Source organism: Ammodytes marinus (assembly GCF_949987685.1).
Source record: "Ammodytes marinus genome assembly, chromosome: 16".
Taxonomy (NCBI): Eukaryota; Metazoa; Chordata; class Actinopteri; order Uranoscopiformes; family Ammodytidae; genus Ammodytes; species Ammodytes marinus.
The window spans coordinates 902,368-926,367 of NC_137220.1; the positions used below are offsets into that span (position 1 = coordinate 902,368).

At 42.0% G+C, this 24,000-nt stretch overlaps 3 protein-coding genes across 4 annotated transcripts in view; 1 reads left to right on the forward strand and 2 right to left on the reverse strand.

Annotated features, from left to right (window-relative positions):
* The window catches only part of jmjd6 (jumonji domain containing 6, arginine demethylase and lysine hydroxylase), a 21,957-nt gene extending 18,472 nt beyond the window's left edge, over positions 1 to 3,485 (reverse strand). For both annotated transcript variants that reach the window (XR_013845239.1, XM_080043132.1), the window contains exons 1-4: positions 3,132 to 3,485; positions 1,629 to 1,838; positions 1,274 to 1,387; positions 581 to 645 (exon numbers count right to left, since the gene is read on the reverse strand). Coding sequence is in view for 1 of the 2 variants with exons in the window: in XM_080043132.1 (XP_079899258.1) it covers positions 581 to 645; positions 1,274 to 1,387; positions 1,629 to 1,838; positions 3,132 to 3,260 (518 nt within the window). In the remaining variant the exon portion in view is untranslated. The remainder of the gene's footprint in view (positions 1 to 580; positions 646 to 1,273; positions 1,388 to 1,628; positions 1,839 to 3,131) is intronic.
* A 217-nt stretch (positions 3,486 to 3,702) lies between these two features.
* On the forward strand, positions 3,703 to 10,181 carry mettl23 (methyltransferase 23, arginine). The gene is made up of 5 exons (XM_080043833.1): positions 3,703 to 3,927; positions 4,605 to 4,709; positions 5,361 to 5,604; positions 8,280 to 8,364; positions 9,952 to 10,181. Exons 1-5 carry the CDS (start codon positions 3,826 to 3,828, stop codon positions 10,130 to 10,132), a joined length of 717 nt encoding a protein of 238 aa, XP_079899959.1. The 5' UTR covers positions 3,703 to 3,825; the 3' UTR covers positions 10,133 to 10,181.
* A 7,012-nt stretch (positions 10,182 to 17,193) lies between these two features.
* On the reverse strand, positions 17,194 to 20,441 carry LOC307262361 (keratin, type I cytoskeletal 13-like). Its single transcript, XM_080043220.1, has 7 exons — positions 19,960 to 20,441; positions 19,470 to 19,552; positions 18,779 to 18,935; positions 18,409 to 18,570; positions 18,093 to 18,218; positions 17,764 to 18,008; positions 17,194 to 17,444 (listed from the first exon to the last, which is right to left on the reverse strand). Exons 1-7 carry the CDS (start codon positions 20,362 to 20,364, stop codon positions 17,276 to 17,278), a joined length of 1,347 nt encoding a protein of 448 aa, XP_079899346.1. The 5' UTR covers positions 20,365 to 20,441; the 3' UTR covers positions 17,194 to 17,275.
* Between the last annotated feature and the right edge of the window lie 3,559 nt (positions 20,442 to 24,000).

Sequence of the window (24,000 nt, forward strand, 5' to 3'; positions counted from 1 at the left end):
CTCCCCAGGTGACACAAAGACTCATCACCACATCCTCACGAAATGCATAAATATACATATGAATGTAAATATGATTAGTAATTCATACACATCATAATTCATAAATCATAATTTTAGCCATAAACTAAAAATGTATTTACTTTAATATATTCAACACAAAAACCCTGTAAATGGCTCCAACAGCTTTAATAAACACCTTAAAGCCCTCAGTACCTGTATAAACACCTTAAAGCCCTCAGTACCTGTAAACACCTTAAAGCCCTCAGTACCTGTAAACACCTTAAAGCCCTCAGTACCTGTATAAACACCTTAAAGCCCCCAGTACCTGTATAAACACCTTAAAGCCCTCAGTACCTGTAAACACCTTAAAGCCCTCAGTACCTGTATAAACACCTTAAAGCCCTCAGTACCTGTATAAACACCTTAAAGCCCTCAGTACCTGTAAACACCTTAAAGCCCTCAGTACCTGTATAAACACCTTAAAGCCCTCAGTACCTGTATAAACACCTTAAAGCCCTCAGTACCTGTAAACACCTTAAAGCCCTCAGTACCTGTATAAACACCTTAAAGCCCTCAGTACCTGTATGGCGGTCTGCGTTTCTCTCCCGCGAACTGGAACAAGTCGTCTCTAAAGAACAGAGGGACCTAAATGAAATCAAACTAGTTTTATTCATACAGCCCAATACCACAAATAGACATTTGCCTCAGTGGGCTTCACATTCGATTTCCATACAGTATGACAGTATAAAGACAAATAGTGAAATAGTGTGGATGCAGGGGGGCTTCAGATTCTGCCAGAGGGGGGACCTGATCCACACCGTCTCGTCTCCACCAGGGAAAATACTACGGCTGGCCCAAATTATTCGAATATTCGTTCGGAAAATTAGTATTCGGAGCTTAAATTAGTATTCGGAGCTTCGTTTTAATTTTTTTTTGCAAGAAGCTAGTACTGCAATATAATGTCATCAAATCATTTTATATTTGGATATAAAAGTTAGTAATATTGTAATAGTAGTAGTAGTATTGCTCATTTAGGAGGATATTACATCACTAAGTGTCATAGCGCATCCATTACTTCACCTCCGAGCGCGTAAATCTTCAACAAAATCGGTTCCAGGGAGTATATAGGGATTATTAACGTTTTTTTAATTTTTAATTTTTTTATTATTTTGTTTTTTGTTTTTTATGGAACGAATATCCGAATATTCGCTCGGAAAAACCAACGAATATTCGAAGCCTGAAAAATGGCATTCGGGCCAGCCCTAGAAAGTACCTGATAATCGTCCAGCAGCTTCTGGCGTTTGGCGTGTTCTCCGTAGCTGCTGTCGAATATATACAGAGGGCTGTCGTCTCTGGTGCTCTCCAGATACTCCATGTAGTACTTCATCTTCATAGAATAGAATATATCTTTATTGTCATTGTCACAGGTACAACGAAATTAAGTGCAGTCCTTGTAAAGTGCAAAATGATACATCACATTGAGGTAGTATATGTATCCATAAATAAATAAATTAAAACTAAATTAAAACCATGAAATAGTCACTATCAACTATAGGCATTAAAAAAGGAACACATAAGACACATAGGACACAAGACACACCCACACAACATCCACATTCATAAATCACCTTCATTTTCACCGAGTATCCGTCGTTGTCTTCCCCACACTTGAACTTCTGGTTTCGGTATTTGCGTTTGAGCCGTTCCAAGGTCCACTTCTCTCGGGCCGGCCACGTCTCCTGGCAGTTTAGCAGAACCACGGGTTTGTAGGGACGCTCGAATCTACGGATGAATTCCTCCGGAGAGATATGAAGGGTGTCCACGCGCTCCACACTGTCCTGAGAGGGGGGGAGAGAGGGAGGGGGAGAGAGAGGGAGGGAGAGAGGGGGAGAGGGAGGGGGAGAGAGGGAGGGAGGGAGGGAGAGGGAGGGGGAGAGAGAGAGGGAGGGAGGGGGAGAGGGAGGGGGAGAGAGGGAGAGAGGGAGGGAGGGAGGGAGAGAGAGAGGGAGGGAGGGAGGGAGGGAGGGGGAGAGGGAGGGGGAGAGAGGGAGAGAGGGAGGGAGGGAGAGAGAGAGGGAGGGAGGGGGAGGGGGAGAGATGGAGGGAGGGGGAGAGGGAGGGAGGGAGGGAGGGAGGGAGGGGGAGAGAGGGAGGGAGGGAGAGAGGGAGGGGGAGAGAGGGAGGGAGGGAGAGAGGGAGGGGGGGAGAGGGAGGGAGGGAGGGAGAGAGGGGGAGAGGGAGGGGGAGAGAGGGAGGGAGGGGGGAGAGAGGGAGGGAGGGGGGGAAGGGGGAGGGGGGGAGGGAGAGAGGGAGGGAGGGAGGGAGGGAGAGAGGAAGGGAGGGGGAGGGAGGGAGAGGGAGGGGGAGAGAGGGGGAGAGAGGGAGGGAGGGGGAGAGAGAGAGAGAGAGAGGGAGGGGGAGGGAGGGGGAGAGGGAGAGAGGGAGAGAGGGAGGGGGGGAGAGAGGGAGAGAGGGAGGGGGGGGAGAGAGAGAGGGACAGAGGGAGGGGGGGAGAGAGGGAGAGAGGGAGGGGGGGGGGAGAGAGAGTGAGAGAGAGACAGAGAGAGAGAGAGACAGAGACAGAGTGTGAGAGAGAGAGACACAAACACAAACACACGATATCAGAGGTATTAGTTAAGTTACTTTATCAGTCAATGGTCACATTGAAATTCATCTTTTCTCATATCCTCTCTCAAGTCCCCACACTCCTTTACACAGTCTAGGCTGTAAACTGGTATGTAAACAAAGGAGGGGGCCATTGTAGCTAGCAAAATGCCCGTTTACAGAGCCTAGGCTGTGTATTAACACCAGATTGTTTTGACGTTACACCTGTAGCGACAGCATAGATATTTTTACTTACGATTATTCATTGATTTAGGACAATCTTAACTTTTAACACTAGTGTCTCTGTTAAGACTTTTGGCTTAAACTGAAAAACAAGTAAAATGCAAATAAATAAGTGAGAGTTATTTGAAAATGATTTTTGAGACAGAATGTGACGTAGTACCTGGCGCGTGCAGCAGTTCGGACTGTGTACGTGACCAGCTGCACGCAAACCGACCTAGCTTGCTATTAGCTCTTAGCTCGCACTGCTAACACCAACACACACAGACAGACAGACAGACAGTTACCTTCACGGTGTGGTGAGCCAGGTCGAAGGTTTCATGGTAGCCGTGTTTCACCCAATCTGACGAGTCTTTGAGCTCGGGCCTGGCGCTGCGTTTCGCCTCTTTAATCCTCTTTTTACTTTTATGGTTCATTTTCTCTCGGCTAGCTGAGGAGCTAACGTGTAGCTTACACACAATAACATCCACTAGCCTGCTCTTAACCCCTCCTAACTGTCCCACCTTAGCTAACAGTGAGACAGCAACAACCAGAAGTCGGGTAGTGTGTTTCCCGCGGCCTTAAATAGGTCTAAATACACGTCGGGACACTTTATAAACCCCCCCGAAACACTTTCACAATACAGTAACAGCAGCAGCCCACACAATGCTAATAAGACAGAATGACTGACATAAGAAGTTCCCGCCCCCTGGTACGCTACTATAAATGTCATTGGTCGGAGCGTCGGCGAAAGGAAAGCGTTGATTGGCTGGAATTTAGGATCAGCCTTCCCGCCAGGCGTTTACGTGGATTTGATTGGCTGTTGAGGGTCGACGCGAAATAGTAAGCAAAAGCATGGGCATAGCGTGGTGGAAAGGATAGTCACAAGCGATGTTTTTATCTATAAAAATGACTAGTTTTGTCTTTATAATAAGGTAGATAAGAGATATACCGATAGCCGATGATACAGTTATGTAGTTCTGGAGATTGCTAACTTGCACAATGGATCAAATTGAACCAGAAACGGCCAGAATAGCGAGTAAAGTTTTCACGTTTGAAGATAAGAAAGATCCGAAGGAGATTCTGACAGTGTGCATCCCTGAGGTCAGTACACACTTTAAATTCTCCATTATCTGTTAATATTATATTGTTTTTATGCATCGTGTGTGTGAAACTAACTTCATTAATGCCAGTAACCAGCTCTTGTCTATGTGCTGTGGCGTGATTTAGAGGAATCACGCCGCTATCGCCTGAAATATATGTGAATTTAAGGTAATCACCTACCTATATAAATGGTTTTCAGCCGTGTGAAGAACATAAGAGGCGTTATATGATACAACACAGTCCTGCCCCGAATTCGGCTCACATATAGTACAACAATATGATTTATTTTAGGTTGGACACTGCAGGAAAAACATGGTTTATTCAAGCACTGGTCAATTCTGAGATTTGTGTAGCCTTCTTTCACACTAGTATTTAAATCAAAGGTTCAAAATGTACATTCAGGTGTTTATTTGCCTAAACCTTGTCTGTTTGCGTCTGTATATTTCTCCTATACAACCATCTATAACGGACATTATCTCAACAATCTTAACTTCTATAGCACTAACATCAACTAAACTTTCCATAATCATTCTCAACACTATTCTGAAGGTTATTACAGAAGGATTTGTTCATATGTTGTTCATAGTCTGATTTATGAGACATTTTCATCTTAAAAAACAGTCTGAAACTGTATTTTCCTCTACAGTATGTGATGTGTTCTTTGTTTTGTATCGTAGGTGCTTGACCCGCAGTATGGCATGTACGTGTGGCCGTGTGCCGTGGTGCTGGCTCAGTATCTGTGGACCCGAAGAGAAGCGCTACGAGGCAAGAAGGTGCTGGAGGTCTGTGTGCTTAAAAGAAATCCAGTGTTAATACACAGCCTAGGCTCTGTAAACTGGGCATGTTGCTAATACACAGCCTAGGCTCTGTAAACGGGCATGTTGCTAGCTACGGTGGTTCCCCTTTGTTTACATACCAGTTAACAAGCTTTAACCAGGCTCAGTAGCAAGACAGTGCTGGAGGGGGGAAGGAAGTCAGGGATTCTGGAGAACGCTGTTTGTCAGCTTATAACATATTCATCTCTCTCTCTCTCTCTCTCTCTGTCTGTCTGTCTGTCTGTCTGTCTGTCTGTCTGTCTGTCTGTCTGTCTGTCTGTCTGTCTGTCTGTCTGTCTGTCTGTCTGTCTGTCTGTCTGTCTGTCTATCTATCTATCTATCCTTCCAGCTGGGAGCAGGAGTGTGCCTCCCCGGGGTGCTTACTGCCCTGTGTGGGTCTGCGGTGGTTCTATCGGACAGCGCTGCCTCTCCTCTGTGTCTGATCAACTCTCTCCCTCCCTCTCTCTCTCCCTACCTCCATCTCCCTCTCTCTCTCTCTCTCTCCCTCCCTCCCTCCCTCCCCCTCTCTCCCTCCCTCCCTCCATCTCCCTCTCTCCCGCCCTCTCTCCCTCCCCCTCTCTCCCTACCTCCCTCCCTCCCTCCCTCTATCCCTTCCAGCTGGGAGCAGGAGTGTGCCTCCCCGGGGTGCTTGCTGCCCTGTGTGGGTCTGCGGTGGTTCTATCGGACAGCGCTGCCTCTCCTCTGTGTCTGGTGAACGGCCTCCGGAGCTGTGCAGCTAACGGGCTAACGGGGGCTAGCGTGGAGACGGTCCCTCTCACGTGGGGCGAGGTCACCCCTCAGCTGGTGCTCCTGCCTCGCCTAGACATCATACTGGGCTCGGACGTATTCTACGAACCTAAAGGTCTTTAAAATTATAACTTAACCCTCCCTCCATCCCTCTCTCTCTCTCTCTCTCTCTCTCTCTTTCTCTCCCTCTCTCTCTCCCTCCCTGCCTGCCTCCCTCTCTTTCTCTCCCTCTCTCTCTCCCTCTCTTTCTCTCCCTCTCTCTCTCCCTCCCTGCCTGCCTCCCTCTCTTTCTCTCCCTCCCTCTCTTTCTCTCCCTCTCTCTCTCCCTCTCTCCCTCCCTCCCTCTCTTTCTCTCCCTCGCTCTCTCCCTCCCTTTCTCTCCCTCTCTCTCTTTCCCTCTCTCTCTCTCTCCCTCCCTCTTTCTCTCTTTCTCTCCCTCTCTCTCTCTCTCTCTCTCCCTCCCTCTCTGTTTCTCTCCCCCTCTCTCCCTCTCTCTCCCTCCCTCCAGAACTATGAGATAATTTTAAAAAATCCAACTAATAACTTGGGAAAAAGATTGTAGCAGCGCTGCTCTATTAATAGGCCATTGTTATTATTTTTTTGGTAATTTTTTGGGTCATCCATGTCCGTTATTCTCCCCTTTTTAATCCTTATATACAGTCAAGTGCGAAAGTTTGTGAACCCCTTGAACATTTTGGAATTTTATTTATTGTAACCATCATTAATTCATTTTTATCAATACCAGTATTTTTTATATGAAATAACAGATGTTTGTTTATCAATTCAACATTTTTCTTTTCCAGAAATCAATTGTTAAAACAGATAAAACAAATTATTTGACGAATGTTGTATGTGCAAAAGTTTGTGAACCCTGAGCTGCATTGCTTAAATGGAGCAGGTAAACACAATCAGATGGGCCAAATTGAGTCATGAAATGGACCAATGTAGTGAGAGATCTTTAGGGAAGAAATTGGGCGGCACTAGATACAACAGAGATAAAACCAGGTCAGTTTAGGCTCACCAAAGTGAACCCATACAGGTCAGACATGCTAAAAGGGGAAACAATCTCAGAGGATCTCAGGAATAGAGTTGTGATGCTGCACATTTGTCTGGGGACAGCTATAAATTATTTTAAAAAAAGTTTGAGCTCCATCGGTCCACCGTGAGGCAAATCATCTACAAATGAAGAGCTTTAAGAGTGACTGAACATCTGCCTAGAAGTGGACTTCCTTCAAAAATATCCACAAGCGCCACAAGATAAGTGGTTTTTCAGTTAAAAGCCAACCCAAACATTACATCTGGTGATTTGCAGACCTCTCTTGCAGCATCTGGGACAGATGTGCATGGTTCCACAATAAGAAGAAAACTCAGTCAACATGGCTTTCATGGGATGGTTGCTGAAGAAGCCTCTGCTCTCAAAAAAGAACAAAACTGCTTGTCACAACTTTGCCAGAGAGCACCTGGAGATACCTGAAGTCTTATTCTGTGGACAGATTAGTCAAAAATTGAACTGTTTGGTCATAACCAAAACCCCCATGTTTGGGCAAAAACGCAATTCTGCCTACCACCTAGAGAACCTTCTCCCAAGTGAATAATGGTGGTTTCAAATTGTCTGCAAATCTCCAGGTGTAATGTTTGGGTTGGCTTTTACCTGAAAAATCACTTTTCTTGTGGCGCTTGAGGATATTTTTGAAGGAAGTCCACTTCTAGGCAGATGTTAAGTCACTCTTAAAGCTCTCCATTTGTAGATGATTTGCCTCACGGTGGACCGATTGAGCTCAAATTTTTTTTTATGAATTTATAACTGTCCCCAGACAAATGTGTAACATCAAAACTCTATTCCTGAGATCCTCTGAGATTTGTTTCCCTTTTAGCATGTCTGACCTGTATGGGTTCACTTTGGTGAGCCTAAACTGACCTGGTTTTATCTCTGTTTTATCTAGTGCCGCCCAATTTCTTTCCTAAAGATCTCTCATTACATTGGTCTATTTCATCAACCAATTTGGCCAACCTGATTGTGTTTACCTTGCTCGATTTAAGCAATGCAGCTCAGGGTTCACAAACTTTTGCACATACAACATTCGTCAAATAATTTGTTTTATCTGTTTTAACAATTGATTTCTGGAAAATAAAAATGTTGAATTGATAAACAAACAATCTGTTATTTCATATAAAAAATACTGGTATTGAAAAAAATGAATTAATAATGGTTAAAATAAATACAATTCCAAAAGGTTCAAGGGGTTCACAAACTTTCGCACTTGACTGTATCTCAGAAAGACTGTGTTACTTCTTTTCTTTAAATTCAAATGTCTTTATTGGCATAAAACTATGTTACCAAAGAATCAACATACAATTCGTCCACTGAATACGACCTGTAGTGAACCATATGTAGAATACAACATAGAATTGACGGCCTTAAATCTAATCCACACTAATAATTGTTAGTCCCTGTAGTAAAGTGTTTAAACATTTCATTTTACCTTTATTTATACTCGAGAAATCAATTGAGGGGTGTGTGTGTGTGTGTGTGTGTGTGTGTGTGTGTCTGTGTGTGTGTGTGTGTGAGTGTGTGTGTGTGTGTGTGAGTGTGTGAGAGAGTGTGTGTGTGTGTGTGTGTGTGAGAGTGTGTGTGAGTGTGTGTGAGTGAGTGACCCTATTTTTCAATGATGTTGAGTCAAACAAATGCCAAGCGAAAACAATACAAACACGATATACAATGCAAATTCATCAAATACACAACAACTGAGGAAGAGGAAAAAAAAAGTGACTGAACGTTTTTGTTTTCAGATTTTGAAGACGTGATCGTGACGGTTTCTTTCCTGCTGAGGAAGAACCCCAGAGCTGAGTTCTGGACCACGTACCAGGAGAGAAGGTAACGCTGCTCTATGCACTCAACTCAACTCAACTCAACTTTATTTATAAAGCCCTTTAAAACAACCACAGCTGAAACAAAGTGCTGTACATAATGCAGGTAAAACAATTCAAAAGGAACACAACAATTTAAAATTCAGATAAAACAATTTAAACAAATAAAATAATTGCTAATAAGCACAATGAATAAAATACACCATAGGACACTAAAACAAAATGAAGGTCTCATGCTGGGTTGAAAGCCAAGGAGTAAAAATGGGTTTTAAGACGTGTTTTAAAAATGGGCAGTGAGGGGGCCTGTCTAATATGGAGGGGGAGCTCGTTCCACAATTTTGGAGCGGCAACTGAAAAAGCTCTGATCGAGGCTGATGTTTGTGTTTGATGGGTTTGTTTAATTTATTCTTATTACATGGATGGGATAGACAGTGTTCTTCTCTCTCTGTGTTTCACTGTGTTTATGTTTGTGTATGTTCATGAAAACAATCTAGAAATAAATTATCACTGACTCCACCTTTAAAACAGTGTTGATATACCGTATTTTCCGCACTATAAGCCGCACTGGACTATAAGCCGCAGGTGTTATAATGTTTAATCACCATATGTAAGAGTTCGTGCACAGAGGGGATGGTCGGGAAAGAGATGGCTGCTTGAGGAAGCTCCCATTTATTAACATTTCAACAAATAAGTTGCATATTTGCATAACGTATTCAAGTGTTACCATTTAGAGCAATAGTAGACTAGCTACAGAACATATACTGTGCTGTGTAATAACAGGGTCGAAAAATTGGGAAAAAGTCGCGGCTTATAGTCCGAAAATTACGGTACATAAAGAAAAAAGAATTCACCCTTTTGGATCGATAAGGTTTTCAGATTTCTCTCTTTGTGTTTCAGTGAATCTAGCGTTGTTAATCAAATGTGTTTGCAGCTGAAACAACAGCGTCTTCTCACCCTCTCTGTGGAAGAAGCTTGTCGCCCAGGAAGCTGGAAGCATATTATCTCAACCTGACCACTTTCACTGAATTTTTAGTTATGCCGCAAACTAATCGTTATGCTAATTCACATACTCCTTCAGCTATTTGGCTACTAAACACACAAACAACTGATATATGCACTGACTGATGCTGATGTTTATGTTAAATTACTGTTACGTGGTTATTTATTTTATTTATTCTTATTACATGGATGGGATAGACTATAAAAAGGAATTCCCCCTTCAGGATAAATACAGTGTTCTTCTCTCTCTGTGTTTCACTGTGTTTATGTTTGTGTATGTTCATGAAAACAATCTAGAAATAAAGAAAAAATAATTAAATCCCTTTTGGATCGATAAGGTTTTCAGATTTCTCTCTTTGTGTTTCAGTGAATCTAGCGTTGTTAATCAAATGTGGCGTTTTGTACTAAATTAAACTCTAATAATGTGTCTGTTTGCAGCTGAAACAACGTCGTCTCCTATCTCCCTCTGTGTTTCAGTGTGGACTGTTCTTCTCTCTGTGTTTCAGTGTGGACTGTTCTTCTCTCTGTGTTTCAGTGCGGACTGTTCTTCTTCTCTGTGTTTCAGTGCGGACTGTTCTTCTTCTCTGTGTTTCAGTGCGGACTGGTCCATAGAGCCTCTGCTGCACCGCTGGAGTCTGTCCTGTGTGGACGTTTGTCTCTCAGAGTTCGGAGCCGATAAACCGGATGTCGCCGGATCAAACCTCCCTGGAAGCCACAGCGTCCTCATGATGATCATTACACTGAACACAGACGACCAGGGGGGGCTGGTGGTCTAGTGGTTTAACACCCCCCTCCCCCCCCCCCCCCCCTCCATAGAGGCTCAGTCCTCTTCACAGCAGACCCGGGTTAGAATCCAGCCCGGGTCGTTCTCTCTCTGTCTGTCTGTCCGTCTGTCTGTCTGTCCTCTTCACAGCAGACCCGGGTTAGAATCCAGCCCGGGTCGTTCTCTCTCTGTCTGTCTGTCCGTCTGTCCGTCTGTCTGTCTGTCCTCTTCACAGCAGACCCGGGTTAGAATCCAGCCCGGGACGTTCTCTGCATGTCATTCCCCTCTCTGTCTGTCTGTCTGTCTGTCCGTCTGTCTGTCTGTCCTCTTCACAGCAGACCCGGGTTAGAATCCAGCCCGGGACGTTCTCTGCATGTCATTCCCCTCTCTGACACATTTCATCTCTGTCTCTACACACTCTCTCTTATTTATTTTTATTTATCCTTTATTTAACCAGGTTAGTCTCATTGAGATTAAAATCTCTTTTTCAAGAGAGACCTGGCCAAGATGGACAGCAGAACACAGTTACACATCTTGCAAGAGCAAGCAAGAAATGCAACAAAAAAAGATATTATTAACAATTAAAAAAATAGACAGACATTCGATCATCAGACTGTAACACACACGGAATGATATGGACACTGTTGGACATTATGGAATCTTTTGCAAATGAGAGGAGGAGTCAGTGATTCAACAGAACGCTTGTTGTCAAAATCACTTTTTTTTGTCAAAATCGGTGAACACATCCATTATAAATATGATAAATGCTGTGCTCTAATAGTCAGTCATGGCATTCTACTGGCAATTATTACTCGATAATGAAAAATTCTGGCATAACTTAATCCTGACCATATTTATTTTTGAAAATTAAGATTAAGATTTTGCCTTAATGTGGTAGGATGTTCTATTGTCCTCTATTGTTATATTTTTATAAATGTATTGTTGTCAAAATGTCACATTCATTAAATGTACTTTTTCTCTTGCAATAAAGAATTGTGAATAAAAATAAATAAAACTACAAGAAAATAAATAAAATGGTCTGTCCCACTTTTGTAATGGGAGGGTGGGTTTGGAATTAAATCACAGAGATCATTACCTACACTATTCAAGTGGCGAGCGGGAGCCCCCCTCCCCCCCCCCCCCCCTCCCCAAATGGACTGGTCCGGACTGTACAACCGTTATATTTAAACTGCATCGCCGAGTTCAAATCTATATACTATCTATGGTAGCCTACAATTCAACCTTTTACGTGAAACCCGCTTGTGCATATCAAAGACAGAAATGGAGAAAGCCACTGTTACGGACCCAGTGTGAGTAAAGTGAAGATGAACTGGAGAAAGAGGGAGAAACGCAAGCTAATGTGTTACAGCTAGCTACTTCAATATTGACTTTCCCGCGAAATCTCCGGGAAAATACAGTTGAGGCTCGGCCAGCTAGCGAGACAAGTGTTTACTAAATCCACAATATCTCCCCAAAAAGCGTTTAAAAAAGGTAAGTCGCAAAGTGTGTGATTGAATATGTGTAATATGATATGGGCCTACCTCACATTTTCCGACGGTGGAAAAGTTGCCAGATCAATAATAACTCGTGAGTAAAATCAAACTTTAAAGTGTAACTGCCTTTACTTTTATTTTTTATATATATATAAGCTGAATTAAATGTTGTTAAGGAACACATGCTGGTGTTAATATTGAAAAAAATTGCAATAGCCTAGGTTAAATATCGGCAATTTAATTATAAACACTATCATCATTCTGACTGAAAGCAGACGTCCTCTAAATTCGACTGATAACTGCGCTGCACTGAATCAGAGTGAAGGGACCATATTTTTCTCTCTTCTGTTTCCCCTTGTATACGCCCCTTTTCTCTCGTCTCAATGTTACAATTAAATAATTAAGTAAATAAATAAATAAATAGGGCGCATCAATACAAAGGTAATCCTACATAAACAGAAACAAATATGGAATATATCACTTCATGCCCCTTTTCATTAATCAGTTAATTCCCCTTTTTTTCTCAATGTCGGGGTGCATTTGCAATTTTTTCCGTTGCCTAGACACTACCTTTAAAACTTTTGGCTATTTTAGAACCTATTTGAAAATCAGTTTGTTTGTGTGTGATTACAGATGCAGTAAGAAGGAATCAAGTGTCCCGTGCCTGATGATGTCATACTGAAACCAGCCACACGGTGGCGCTATCTGGCAGCAGACGGTAAGCTCAAGGCCAGGTGTGCCACTGTCAGCATCTACATCTCCATTAACATCTTATTTGTTATTTTGAGTTCATATGTAAATAATAATAATATTAAATTAATTTGCCTTTTGAATTAACCAAAAAAGATTCAATATTTAAATGAAGAAGCAATCACTGGCATCCCAAAAAAATTAAAATGACCAACAAATAATCTAAATAAATAAAATTAAATACTGTATGCAGCACTATTCTTGCTCTTACTGACCTACTGAATATATTTATAATGTTACCCGGCCCTTTGCACTCACTGGCTATTACACAAGCGTTCTATAAAGTCACAAGTGTCAACCAGTGTTTTCCATACAGTACAGTCCCTAAGGGTGTCATTAGCTTGGGGGATAGGTGTGTTGCAACCCCCCCCCCCCCATTAAGTCGACCCAAAGTTGCTCTCTTGACGGTCCCATATGGATCTACCTGGGCGGCCCCGGTAGATCAAACCCGTAGTCCCTTATTTTCCGGCCAACGATGTTTTTCATAGCGCACACAGAGTAGCCGGCCTCCGACCCGACCCGACTGCCCGCGTCATGTCACTTGTACGTTAGACAGCGTCCGCAATTCACTTCAGCCAGAGACAATGTTACTGTTTCTGAGGTAAGTAAAACAAATTCCATACATTGAAAGCAACATTCTATTGGATGCCCAAAATCCCTCGTTTTGTTTAATGTGTTCATGTTAAAGTTATCTTACAAGGGAGCATTAGTTGGACGGGCTATCTACTCTAACATGGTATTGTTTTGATTTTTCCATAAGCGTCGGGCGGATATTAAAACATTTTTAGCCGAGTGCTTTCTCACTGTTTCCCCTCCAAGTCTACTGAATAGAAGAAACGCTGTATATTTTGTTAATTTTTTATACATGAAATTGCTTTCCTCTGTCTGAAATGAACGTGTGCCATGCGCTAAATGTGATGAGCAGTCTGCACAAAAGAAAATTAATCGAAAATGTGCAGACTGAAAGGTGTAGTAAGCGAGAACTTCTGGAGAACGCTTCTTGTAAATTTTTTTTTTGTCAAAATCAGTGTATTACTTATTCCATTCTACTGACTGCAGAGGCCCTGGTCATCCCTGCTGTCTCCACTGTGAATCGTGAGCAAGACTTCTCAGCAATGAGCAGGGTAAGTGATTTAAAACCATCAAGCAAAAGAGCCCAATGTGCACATTTTCTGTTAATTTTCTTTTGTGCTGTCTTTCAAATGCAAATGTGTTGTTTCTATTTCTGATATAAACTGACCTGAGACAAAAACTTAAAGGAGAGCACCTTGCTGTCTGATGAAGGTTAAGTTTCAATGCACCTGCCCTTGAATAATTTCTGTCTAAATTATTTAACGTTATTGAATCATTGTTTTCAAGAAATAATACATACACGTTGGTTTGCAGCAACAATTTTGCTTCAAGCTGTAACTTCTTGTTTGTTTCTTAAAAGTTGACAACCTGTTCCTCTTGACTGAAGTGAGCAGCTGCAGCGATCGGTTGCATTCTTTGATGAATCTGTGTGGCATGACTCATCACACGCCGCCCTTTATGTGAACGCTCTCAGAGCCCCAAGCCGCTGTCATGCATCACCTCTGCTTGTGGTTTTAAATGTCGAGCAGCTAACGTGAAGAAAGCCAACACAGAACACAGCATCATGCCAAATCCACAAATACAAAAGCTGCAGTTTGCCACACCCAGCCCCAAACACTGGAGTCATTTGTAGAGTTTCCTCAGTGCTAATAAGGAGGCGAATGTGGTTTGTAATCAATGCAAAAGACTTCCACAGGGTTAGTGCGGTGAGTATGGAACATTGGCAAAATGCTTGATTTTAAATCCAAGGTTTGAAATGTGCTTGAAATCTGAACATTTCACTGGAAAATGCTGGATTTTAAATCCAAGGTTTGAAATGTGCTTAAAATCTGAACATATTGCTGGAAAATGCTGGATTTTCTACATATTTACCAGACTGACTATAAAATATAATTTAGTTTACACAATAATAGTTGTTTCCCCCTAATAACATCATGCTGACTTCCATATTATTTAGAAATATAATTTATTTGGGCGCTCCGGTGGCAGAGCGCGTACCATATTGGCTCAGGCCTCGTTGCAGTGGTCGCGGGTTCGACTTCGACCCGTGGACCTTTGCTGCAGGTCATCCCCCCCTCTCTCTTTGTCTCCCCATTTCAATTCAGCACCATCAAATAAAGCTTGAAAATACAAAAATAATAAAAAATAATTATAATTTATTGACAATTATAAGTTAAAATCGGGCTCTCGAAGCACACTGATTGATGATGTGGAGTTCATTAATTTTCTACAAATATTTAAATGAAAACAGTGGTGCTGGAAAAGTGCTTGAACTTTTACACCCTGTCTATAAAGTCACAGGTTGCAACATTAGTTCACTCGATTATTTATTAGTTTGACGTTTACTTGGAAATGAAATGAGGTCAGCAATTAAGTCTTCAGATTCCTGTTAAAGGTGAGGTAGATTACACCCGCACACCATCACAGAGACACCATGGGAATATGAGGAAGATTTTGTTAATTCAAATTCTGTCACAACATCAATCTTCAGGTATTCAACTAATTGAGACTCACCTGTCACAGGTGTCACATACAGGCGGTTCTGCAAGTTCTCTAAAGCTACTATGCAGGAGACTTCACTCACTCACTCACTCACTCACTCACTCACTCACTCACTCACTCACTCACTCACTCACTCACTCACTCACTCACTCACTCACTCACTCACTCACTTAAGGACACTTCATATTTATCAGAAATATCCTATCTGTCTATTTGTATTTATCACAGATAATATTCAGTCACCTATCAATAAAATGTATTTAGGCAAAAAACTAAAGTGATTACAACAAATTCTTCATTAAGGGAAAGTGTCAGACCTAAATGTGATTCCTGAGTATAGTGTGTTGTCCAGTTTAAAGTTAATTTGCTTAACAATGTGCTTTTGTCACGAGGCAATGAGAGAACTGGTGGTAAAATAAATACATGAATTTAGCAATTTTCTGACAGCATTCCAATCTCGCCTTTTTTACAGCAAATGTATAGCAACCGCTTTGCTTTTAGCTGTGTTTCCTTTTTTAATTCTACAGAGCTGATAAACTGTCTCTTTTGATTAAACTAAGGCGCAGCGATCGCTCCATTGAGTGCAGCAGCAAAGTCACATGGCACGTCAAACGCTGCAGTTCATGGGAACGCTGCCAGAGCCTGAAGCAGAAAACCTGGTTAACAAATCAAGTTGATAACCTCTGCTGACACATATTAATTAGATTGTGGTTTAAGGTGTTGTCAAGCAGACAAAGTGAAGGAAGCTGTGTAGCACTTAAACAGCCTGCCAAACCAACACATACAAAAGCTGCCTGCAGTTTGCAACGACCCGCCCGAAACAGTGTAGTCATTAGGATTCTTTCCTATATGCTAATACGGAGGCTAATGTGGTTTTACTCAAAGCAATTCAGCTGGGCCTTTTCAAACCTTCCACCTTCCATATTCATTCAAGAGCAGTGTAAGAGACATTTTGGAGTGTCAGTTTATGTTGTCATTTCATGTGTTGTCCACCAAGCGTCACAGTCCTATTGCCTAGTGCACAGGTATATGAGGCGTGTCACTTGGAGGTTTGTTTGTTGTTTGACCCCAGAAGGGCATACGGTTTTTGAGCGCTAGAATCAGCATCTCGATCGTAACAGTTGTTGTTAATGTCACTGAGGATCCGTCTGAATGTATTCACATGTCACTGTTGGTGTCATGTTGAGCAATAAACGTCTCTCTACTCTACAGCTCAACAAACATCATTATAGCGGGATAATTTAATGCTGTCATTCATTTGCATTGGACCTGGGTTCGACTCCTGGCAGGGCTGTATACTGCACATCTTACCTCTCTCTCTCCTCATTTCAACTCTGTGCTTGAAATTATCAAATTATATAATAATAATAATAATATCTTAAAAAAGATGAAGAAAAAAGAACAGGGGCCGTATTCATCTAACATCTTGATATCAAACTTTATTTCTATAGCCATTGTCATACTCAATGAAGGCAACACAAAGCTACAAACTAAATATCTGGGTCTTGAGTCTTCCTTTAAACATATGAACATTCTCTGAACACCCTGTTCAACAGGCGAGGGCCAAATGGAAGGCTGCCTCGCTCTGGTTCTCTGTCTTTACTTTAGGAACAGTTAAAAGGGCACTAGCAGAGGACCTGGGGGTTTTAGAGGCTTCATTTATTGTATTTAGTATCTTTGATTGTATTTTAAAGCCTGACCTAGGGACAAAGACTGCAAATTAGCTGAAGCTAGACGTCTTATATGCATCACATTTTCCCATTTTTTTGTGGCAATGTTGTATGTATTGTCCCTGTCAAATAAACATTAAAATAAATAAATAATATGGTAAAAGCATATCTGATAAATAACAAGGACCAAGACCATTAAGTTAAGCTTTAAAAAACAATAAAATTATTCTAAATGTTAATGCTAATGGTAGCTCCTTACTTGCTCATTTTAGCTCTAATACATTTTTGGGATATGAGTCACAAAACGGTATTGCATTAAAACTAGCTCATAAGTTAATAATAGTAAATAAACAATAATAGTAAATAAACAATACTAAGATGGCTGATGCCAGCAACATTTCTGAGAGATTTAATGATAGTGAGCTTTTAAAAAGGTACCACCTTAACCTTGAGGATTAGGAAGATAATCACACAACATTTTTTTTTGTATATTTTATATGCTGTAGTGTGCAGAGTGTGACCTTTTATCAAGAGTTGTATAGGTCTGGTTGTTTATTGGGGCAAAGAAGACACAAGAGACCCTGACATTTTGTTTACAGCATCTCAGCACTTTTATTTGTATATTTTCTGTGAAAGTTGTGAGTATGCCCCTGCTGGTCCTGAGCTTTCTCAAGTTTCCATGATCTCAGATTGTGTTGTGCTGACGACCTTGCCATCGATGATCTCCTCTATGACGGTGACTACCTTCTTCTGTGTCCTTTTGGCGGACGTGGTAGGGGACGGGACTGGGACCGGGATAGAGACAGAGACAGCACTGCTCTTTACGGCAAAACCGGCACTGCAGGACACAAACAGCACAGTCAGATCCAGAAATATGCATACTTTGTTGCAGTTGAAGTTGCATACATTTGTTTTTTGTCTATAGGTTGAATATCGTACTTTTTTATTTACTGCATAAATCTTTTATAGAAACTCATATGGTCTGTAGTACGCCTTACTTGCACTGTTTTTTATTTATTTAGTTAGTTACCACCAAACACCCCAAAAGATCTGGACTTTTTTGGTATAACAAAGAAAAGCCTTGTATTTATGTCACATACAAATGGAAGTATACATCTCCAAGTTTATCTTGTCAAAAAACCCTTAAGTATTCTTACCCGTTTTGATAACCAATGCTGCTGCCGCCGCCCTCTCCGTCCAGCAGCCTCCTGTACTCTGCGATCTCCATCTCCAGTCTGGTCTTGATGTCCAGAAGGACCTCGTAGTCTTGTTTCTGTTGCTCGATGCTTTCTCTCATAGACATCAGCTGCTCCTCCATAGACATGACTTGGTTCTGGTAACCGTTGAGCTGCATGGCGTAGCGGCTCTGTGTCTCTGCAAGCGTGTTCTCCAGCGACCCTTTCTGCAAGAGAGAGGAGCCGGGTTTAGCTTAGTTAAACCTCAGAAACAAAGACGGTGGATAAAAAAGAGAGAAAACCATCCTTACCATGCTAAGCTGTGACTGTAGCTCGATCTCCAAGGCCTGCAGCATCCGTTTTAGGTCTGTGATCTCTGATTTTGTTGAGCTGGTTTCCATTGTGGCCTCAGCCACTACTTCAGCCAAACCTGCTGACTGTACAGAGTAAGAACACAGTGGCATGGTCAGAACATGTTTACACAGAAATATTCATTTAGTGAACAGAAGTGTCAAGGTACCCACTATATGTTCTCTGATTCTTTACATTTTAACTAATCACTCTCACATCTATCTGACAGTTAGTCAACTAACATACCTTTTAATTGGCTTAAGACAATGTCCTTACCTTTGCTTCGAACCAGGCCGCCAGCTTTTTGCGATCTCTTTCAGCGTCTGCTTCACATTGCTCCCTGATCGCATTAAGGAGTGAAGCGAGGTCCGGTCCTTGAGCTGCGTCCAACTTCACGTCCAGCGAACCGCCAACATCAGCCGCCATCGCCGCCATTTGCTGCAGAAGACAATAATGAGACACATGGAAGCTGAAGAGTCAGGATTTAGGTGTCAGTTTTGTGGCAAAGAAAAAATTGATAGCTTATTAATCTGAAAAAATACAGTCCTTGAATAGTCATAGTCATATGTTCAATATTTTTTGCCGGTACAAAAAGTTTAATAAAATATTGCGAAGAAAGAAAAAATTATTAACTGCATCCACTAACCTCTTCTTGGTCCTTCTTGAGGAATACTAGCTCCTCCCTCAGGCCCTCGATGGTCATCTCCAGGTCGCTTCTGCCCATTGTGAGTTCGTCCATGACCTTCCTCAGCCCGGCGATGTCGGCCTCCACTGACATACGCATAGCCATCTCGTTCTCCCACCTGCACAGCAGAGAACACGTTAATTTACGGTTAAAGTTTGATCGTTTTTCCCAATTCAATCAAAATATATAATCTTGATATCTTTGCCTGGTATTCGCTTTTAGAAAAACAGGAAATGTCCAGGATGACGGCTCTTGCCACTGCCGAATAGCCAACAAACCTGACAAATAAACTCTTAATAAAGTTAAAATAATCCAAACTTTCCTCTCTAAAATATGTGTTGTGCCATGTTTAGTTTATGTCCCTTCGTTGCACAGAAGGAGAAGCTAAAAAAGAAGAAAATTTAAGATTCTAAATATTATATGAATGATAGTAAATTAGTATATATGAGTCAAGTTATTGGTTGCATTTGAAGCAGAACATTTTAGATCCAATCACGGTCAATGCACGGTCAATGTAGTGATATCACCAGTAGTTTTAGTCTTGACTGGTCTGGGAAAATAATCCTAGTCCCGTTTGTTTAAAACCAAGACTGGTCTCTAGAACTACAACTCTGCTGCTTGTAACCATGAATTCCTAAAATTATTCTCTTACTTGATTCTGAAGTCTTCCGCAGCGAGAGTGGCGTTGTCGATAGAGAGGTAGATGGCACTGTTGACTTTGACAGCTTCCACGATCTGGGAGATAAAAGAGGAAATACATTTTTATATTCTTTCCTTTTTTGAAATTAAGGCATCTTTTTCAACTTGCACATATATAAAGGTGTATACTTTGATTCTGTTACTAGTTTAACTTTTTCACTAGTTAAATAAGTGAAAAAACAAAAGGGTTTTGGCAGACTGTTGGGATCTCACAGTAAAATAATACTCTAAATTGTTTTAGACCTGATATTGTGATGCCTACAGTCTGCTAAATAACATCTTTTTTATTGAAGCTTTTCAAGATTATAAACCTATAAAAAGTACCTAAGAGCTACAACTGAGATGGAGAATGACATAATTTCAATGTTATTGTATGATAAAATCTGACAGGTTGCAGTGATGCAGACAGGTAGAGCACCATTCATCGCCTGAGGTGAGTTTACCTGCTCCTGCAGCTCTGCGTAGGCAGAGTAGTAGCTGCTGTAGTCCTTGCCTCCAGCCCCTCCGGCGCCTCCGAGCTTAGCCTGCACGAACCCCTTGATCTTCAACTCCAGGGCGGCGTTGGCCTCCTCCAGCTTGCGGACTTTCTCCAGGTAGGATGCCAGACGGTCGTTCAGGTTCTGCATGGTGCCTTTCTCGTTGGCAGAGATGTCCATGCTGCCGCCACTACCACCGCCGCCGCCACCGCCCGCGCCACCCCCGCCGGAGGCAGCGTTTTGGGCATATTGTGACCAGTCGATGACACGGCCAAATGATCCACTGCCACCTCCACCACCAATGGAGACTTGGACATTACCACTTCCACCGTACATCGATCTGCTACTCATACTCATACTTCTGGAAGACATGATTGCAAATGGTGCCAAGGGCCACAGAGGGTTGTGTGGTAGAGGGGTCTTTCTTCTTCAGCAGGAGAGGAGAAAGTGAAGAGCCCAGAGAGCAGCAGATGTTTTATACTGTTTGATGGCTTTGTGAGGAGTGGGTGGAGGATGGCAAGCTGGTGCCAAGCTTGGGAGGAGACAGCTGTCCCCGTTTAACTTGGCTCCAAAGCAAGTTAGTGGTCTGTGGGTGTGTCTGAGAAATGTGCACTCACAACATTTAATTACCTGGAGCTGCATCTCAACACACAGGTGAACCATCCCTCTGCAGAAAACTTTCCTCTCTGGAATAGTTTTGTATCTTATATGATCGTTATGATAAATCAGATGTGCTGACATAAAACAGGGATAGGCCGCACAGCTAAGAGTGTTACTCACAACAACAGGAGTCACAATCAGTTAGTGCCCTTAGTTAGTGTCTCTTGGGGCGGCAGTAGCTCAGTCTGTAGGGACTTGGGTTAGAGTTGCTCGTTTAAGTCCAGCATGGAACAGTGTTGGATTGTGGGCACTCTGGGCACTGCCGAGCTGACCCTTGAGCAAGGCACCGGACCGCTACAAATACTGTGGTACAGGCGCCCTGATGTCAGTGCACAGAGAGATCAGAGTATACAGAGAAATGTAGAGTTTAGGACTATCCCCTACCAAACAAGCACTCCCAGGAGTCTGTGTTAAAAACAAAGTTGAACAAAACAAGAAGGAAAATCAACTCAGACTGGGAGAAATATCTGCATAAGCTACTCTTGTAGCACTGACATAAACAGCTTGCTTTAAGAAGGTGCTGTCAATGTTTTCATATTGAAGTAGCCGTTTGTTTTGTCCTTGTGCTGCATGGTGGATGGAATGAATTTACTACAAATTATTACATTTACAAGTTCCTCACCACAAATCACAAGAAATAGCACTAATAGATTTACAAGTCTGTCGCCTACATGCAAAATATTGGTGGCAAAGATGGATGGACCAAATTCTTAATAGGAACACCAAAAGTCTAGAGCCGCGCCCCCCAAAAAAGCCATGGTATAATTGACACACTGCATGGTGGTGGAGTATTTTAGTTTTTTTCTCATGAACTAGTGAAACGGCTCGAGATTCAATTTTGAAAAATATACAAATCTACTAGTTTTTTTTAAACCATTAAATTAAAATCATTTATTTGGAGTAGTGTGCAGCTTTTGGTATTCACTCAGGATGAAACAGGACTAGGCTGTATTGAACACACACACTGCTGTCTGCATACTTTCAGCCAAATAGCAAACCAGATATTAAACCTTTATCTGTTTTCCTGAATATATTCTTTGGAGAGGTTTCAGAGGGTAAAACATTAAACTAGATTTAAAGAGCAGAATCTTGGCATTAGACTTATAGAACGCGATGTGCCGTCAGTAAGTTGTCAGACCGCTCAGGTGTGTACACATAATACTTTATGAAATCATAACATGTAGAGAATTCCCCCGACTAAGTGCATCAGCATCAAACAAAGTGAAGACTATCAGCAGCCATCAATTTCTGCTGCAATGGGTTTCAGTGACAGTTGATGTGTTTTGATAGTGAGTCATAGAAACGATTGTGTTTCATGGGAATGTGGTAATTGGTTTGTGACTTTCAGTGATAGATTTATGACAGAGATTTCTTACTGGCAGTTACACAGGCAGCTACAGGTACAGACACTGGTATTCAGATAACAAAGTAGGAGCCGCCCAAGAACAAAGCAAATGAGTTCAGTAAAACACAGACCCTTCATTCATTCCAAATTATTTTTTAAATTATTTTACTTTACTTTAAACTGCCGCTGGCCGATAAAAGTATGTCCTTTGTGAGCAGTATGGGACAATAGGGACATACTTGTACTTGCAGATTTGGTCATAACTTTGCGTCTTGACCGTTGAACCTTTGTTTGATATCCGTCTCATCGCTGGTTGTTCTTTCTCAGCAGTTCAGAAGAGAGGATTGTGGGTAGAACAGCCACACTGTAAAGTGTGCCCGGATGTAGTCGAACATCCAACTGACTCAGGATTGGGACAAAATAAATCTTTCTAGTTTCTGGAACTATATTTTATGTTTTCTTGTAATCACAGGATAACAAAGCTTTTAACTCAGTGGTTCCCAACCTTTTTTGGGCTGTGACCCCATTTTGACATAAAACATTTCTGGCGACCCCAGAGACATGTTTTTTTGAACATGTTTGTTATACTGTGTTGCAAATGCAGAGTAGCCAGGATTAGTGCACACATTGACATTAGGGTTGCTGGACGGGTCCCGGGATTTCGGGATTCCCGTGAAATGAGTCAGTCCGGGAGTACCGGAAATTGGCCGCGGGACCCGTCCTCCCGTTTTTTTTTTTTTTTTCGTTTTTTTTAGGGGGGATATTTTTTTTAATAAGCTAAAATGAATAAAACAAAGGCTACACAATATTTTGTGTGAAATGTATTTTTTAGACAGGCAGGCATACGAAATACCAGCGCCTCTACAATACTGAAAGTGCTGTGTCCGAGGAAGAGTCTGATGATACCCAAGAATATGCGTATCAGCCAGAGCCAAGCGAGCAGACGATGACCCAGAGCCTTACTGCACATCTGCAGCAGGCAGTCATTAGCCTCGTTAGAGATGTCGCCGTCTTGCTCAGACCTGCGCAATTATGACGCTCGGCTTGCTGAGCGCACAGCATTTTTGTTGTGCGCTCAGCAAGACGGGCTTCATAGTTGCGCAGGTCTGAGCAAGACGGCTCCAAGTCGAACGAGGCTAATGACTGCATGCAATGTCCCGAGCCAGACCAGAGGTATGGGAATGACCTCCACAAAATAATTTCAAAAGAGTTTGCGCTCTTCGAGGCAACCAAAGAGCGACCCAAACGCCTGCAGCAGCTCTACTCTGCACTTTCCACCATACAGCCGACGTCCGTGGAAGAAAGAGCGTTCTCGGTGTCAGTTCGTGACAAAGCTCAGAAACAGGCTGAGCAGTGTTTCTTGAAGTCACACTTCATGAAAGTAAAAGAAAGGAAAGCTGGAAAGTAATCTTGCTTAGCGTGTCAGTTTGAATAGGCTGTTAGTTCTGTCATGTCTTATTTCACACGTTAAGAGCAATCGGTAGTGCATTTTTTGTTATTTGCCTATCCTTTGGAAAATATTCAATTTAAACTGATTTCGTTCATAGAAATAAAAATAGATTGTTTGAAATACATTTGTTCGCCAAACACCGTTTTTTTGCCATGTTTTGATATTGAACCTCTGTGAAACATTTTTCGTATTTTCTTCATAAAAACACCGTTTTCAATAGGCCTATTTAACTTCTGGAAAATATTTTGCCTAATTTGAATGGCTTTTCTTCATGTTATTTAAGTAGAAATAAAACGTGATGTAATATAGCCTTGTTCTGCTGCATTTATTTATCTATTGGCATTGATTTAGTCCCATTAAAGTAGTATTAAAGGGCAATAATGGTTTCAACGGGAAATCCCGGGAAATCCCGTGAGGAGCTCTGAAATCCCGGGATTTGAAAAGGGGCCATTTCGGGAAATTTCAGCAACCCTAATTGACATCCCCACATATCATTCTTACCATTTCGATAGCAGCTGGCAATATTAATGTCTCAGCAATGCAATGCGGCTTC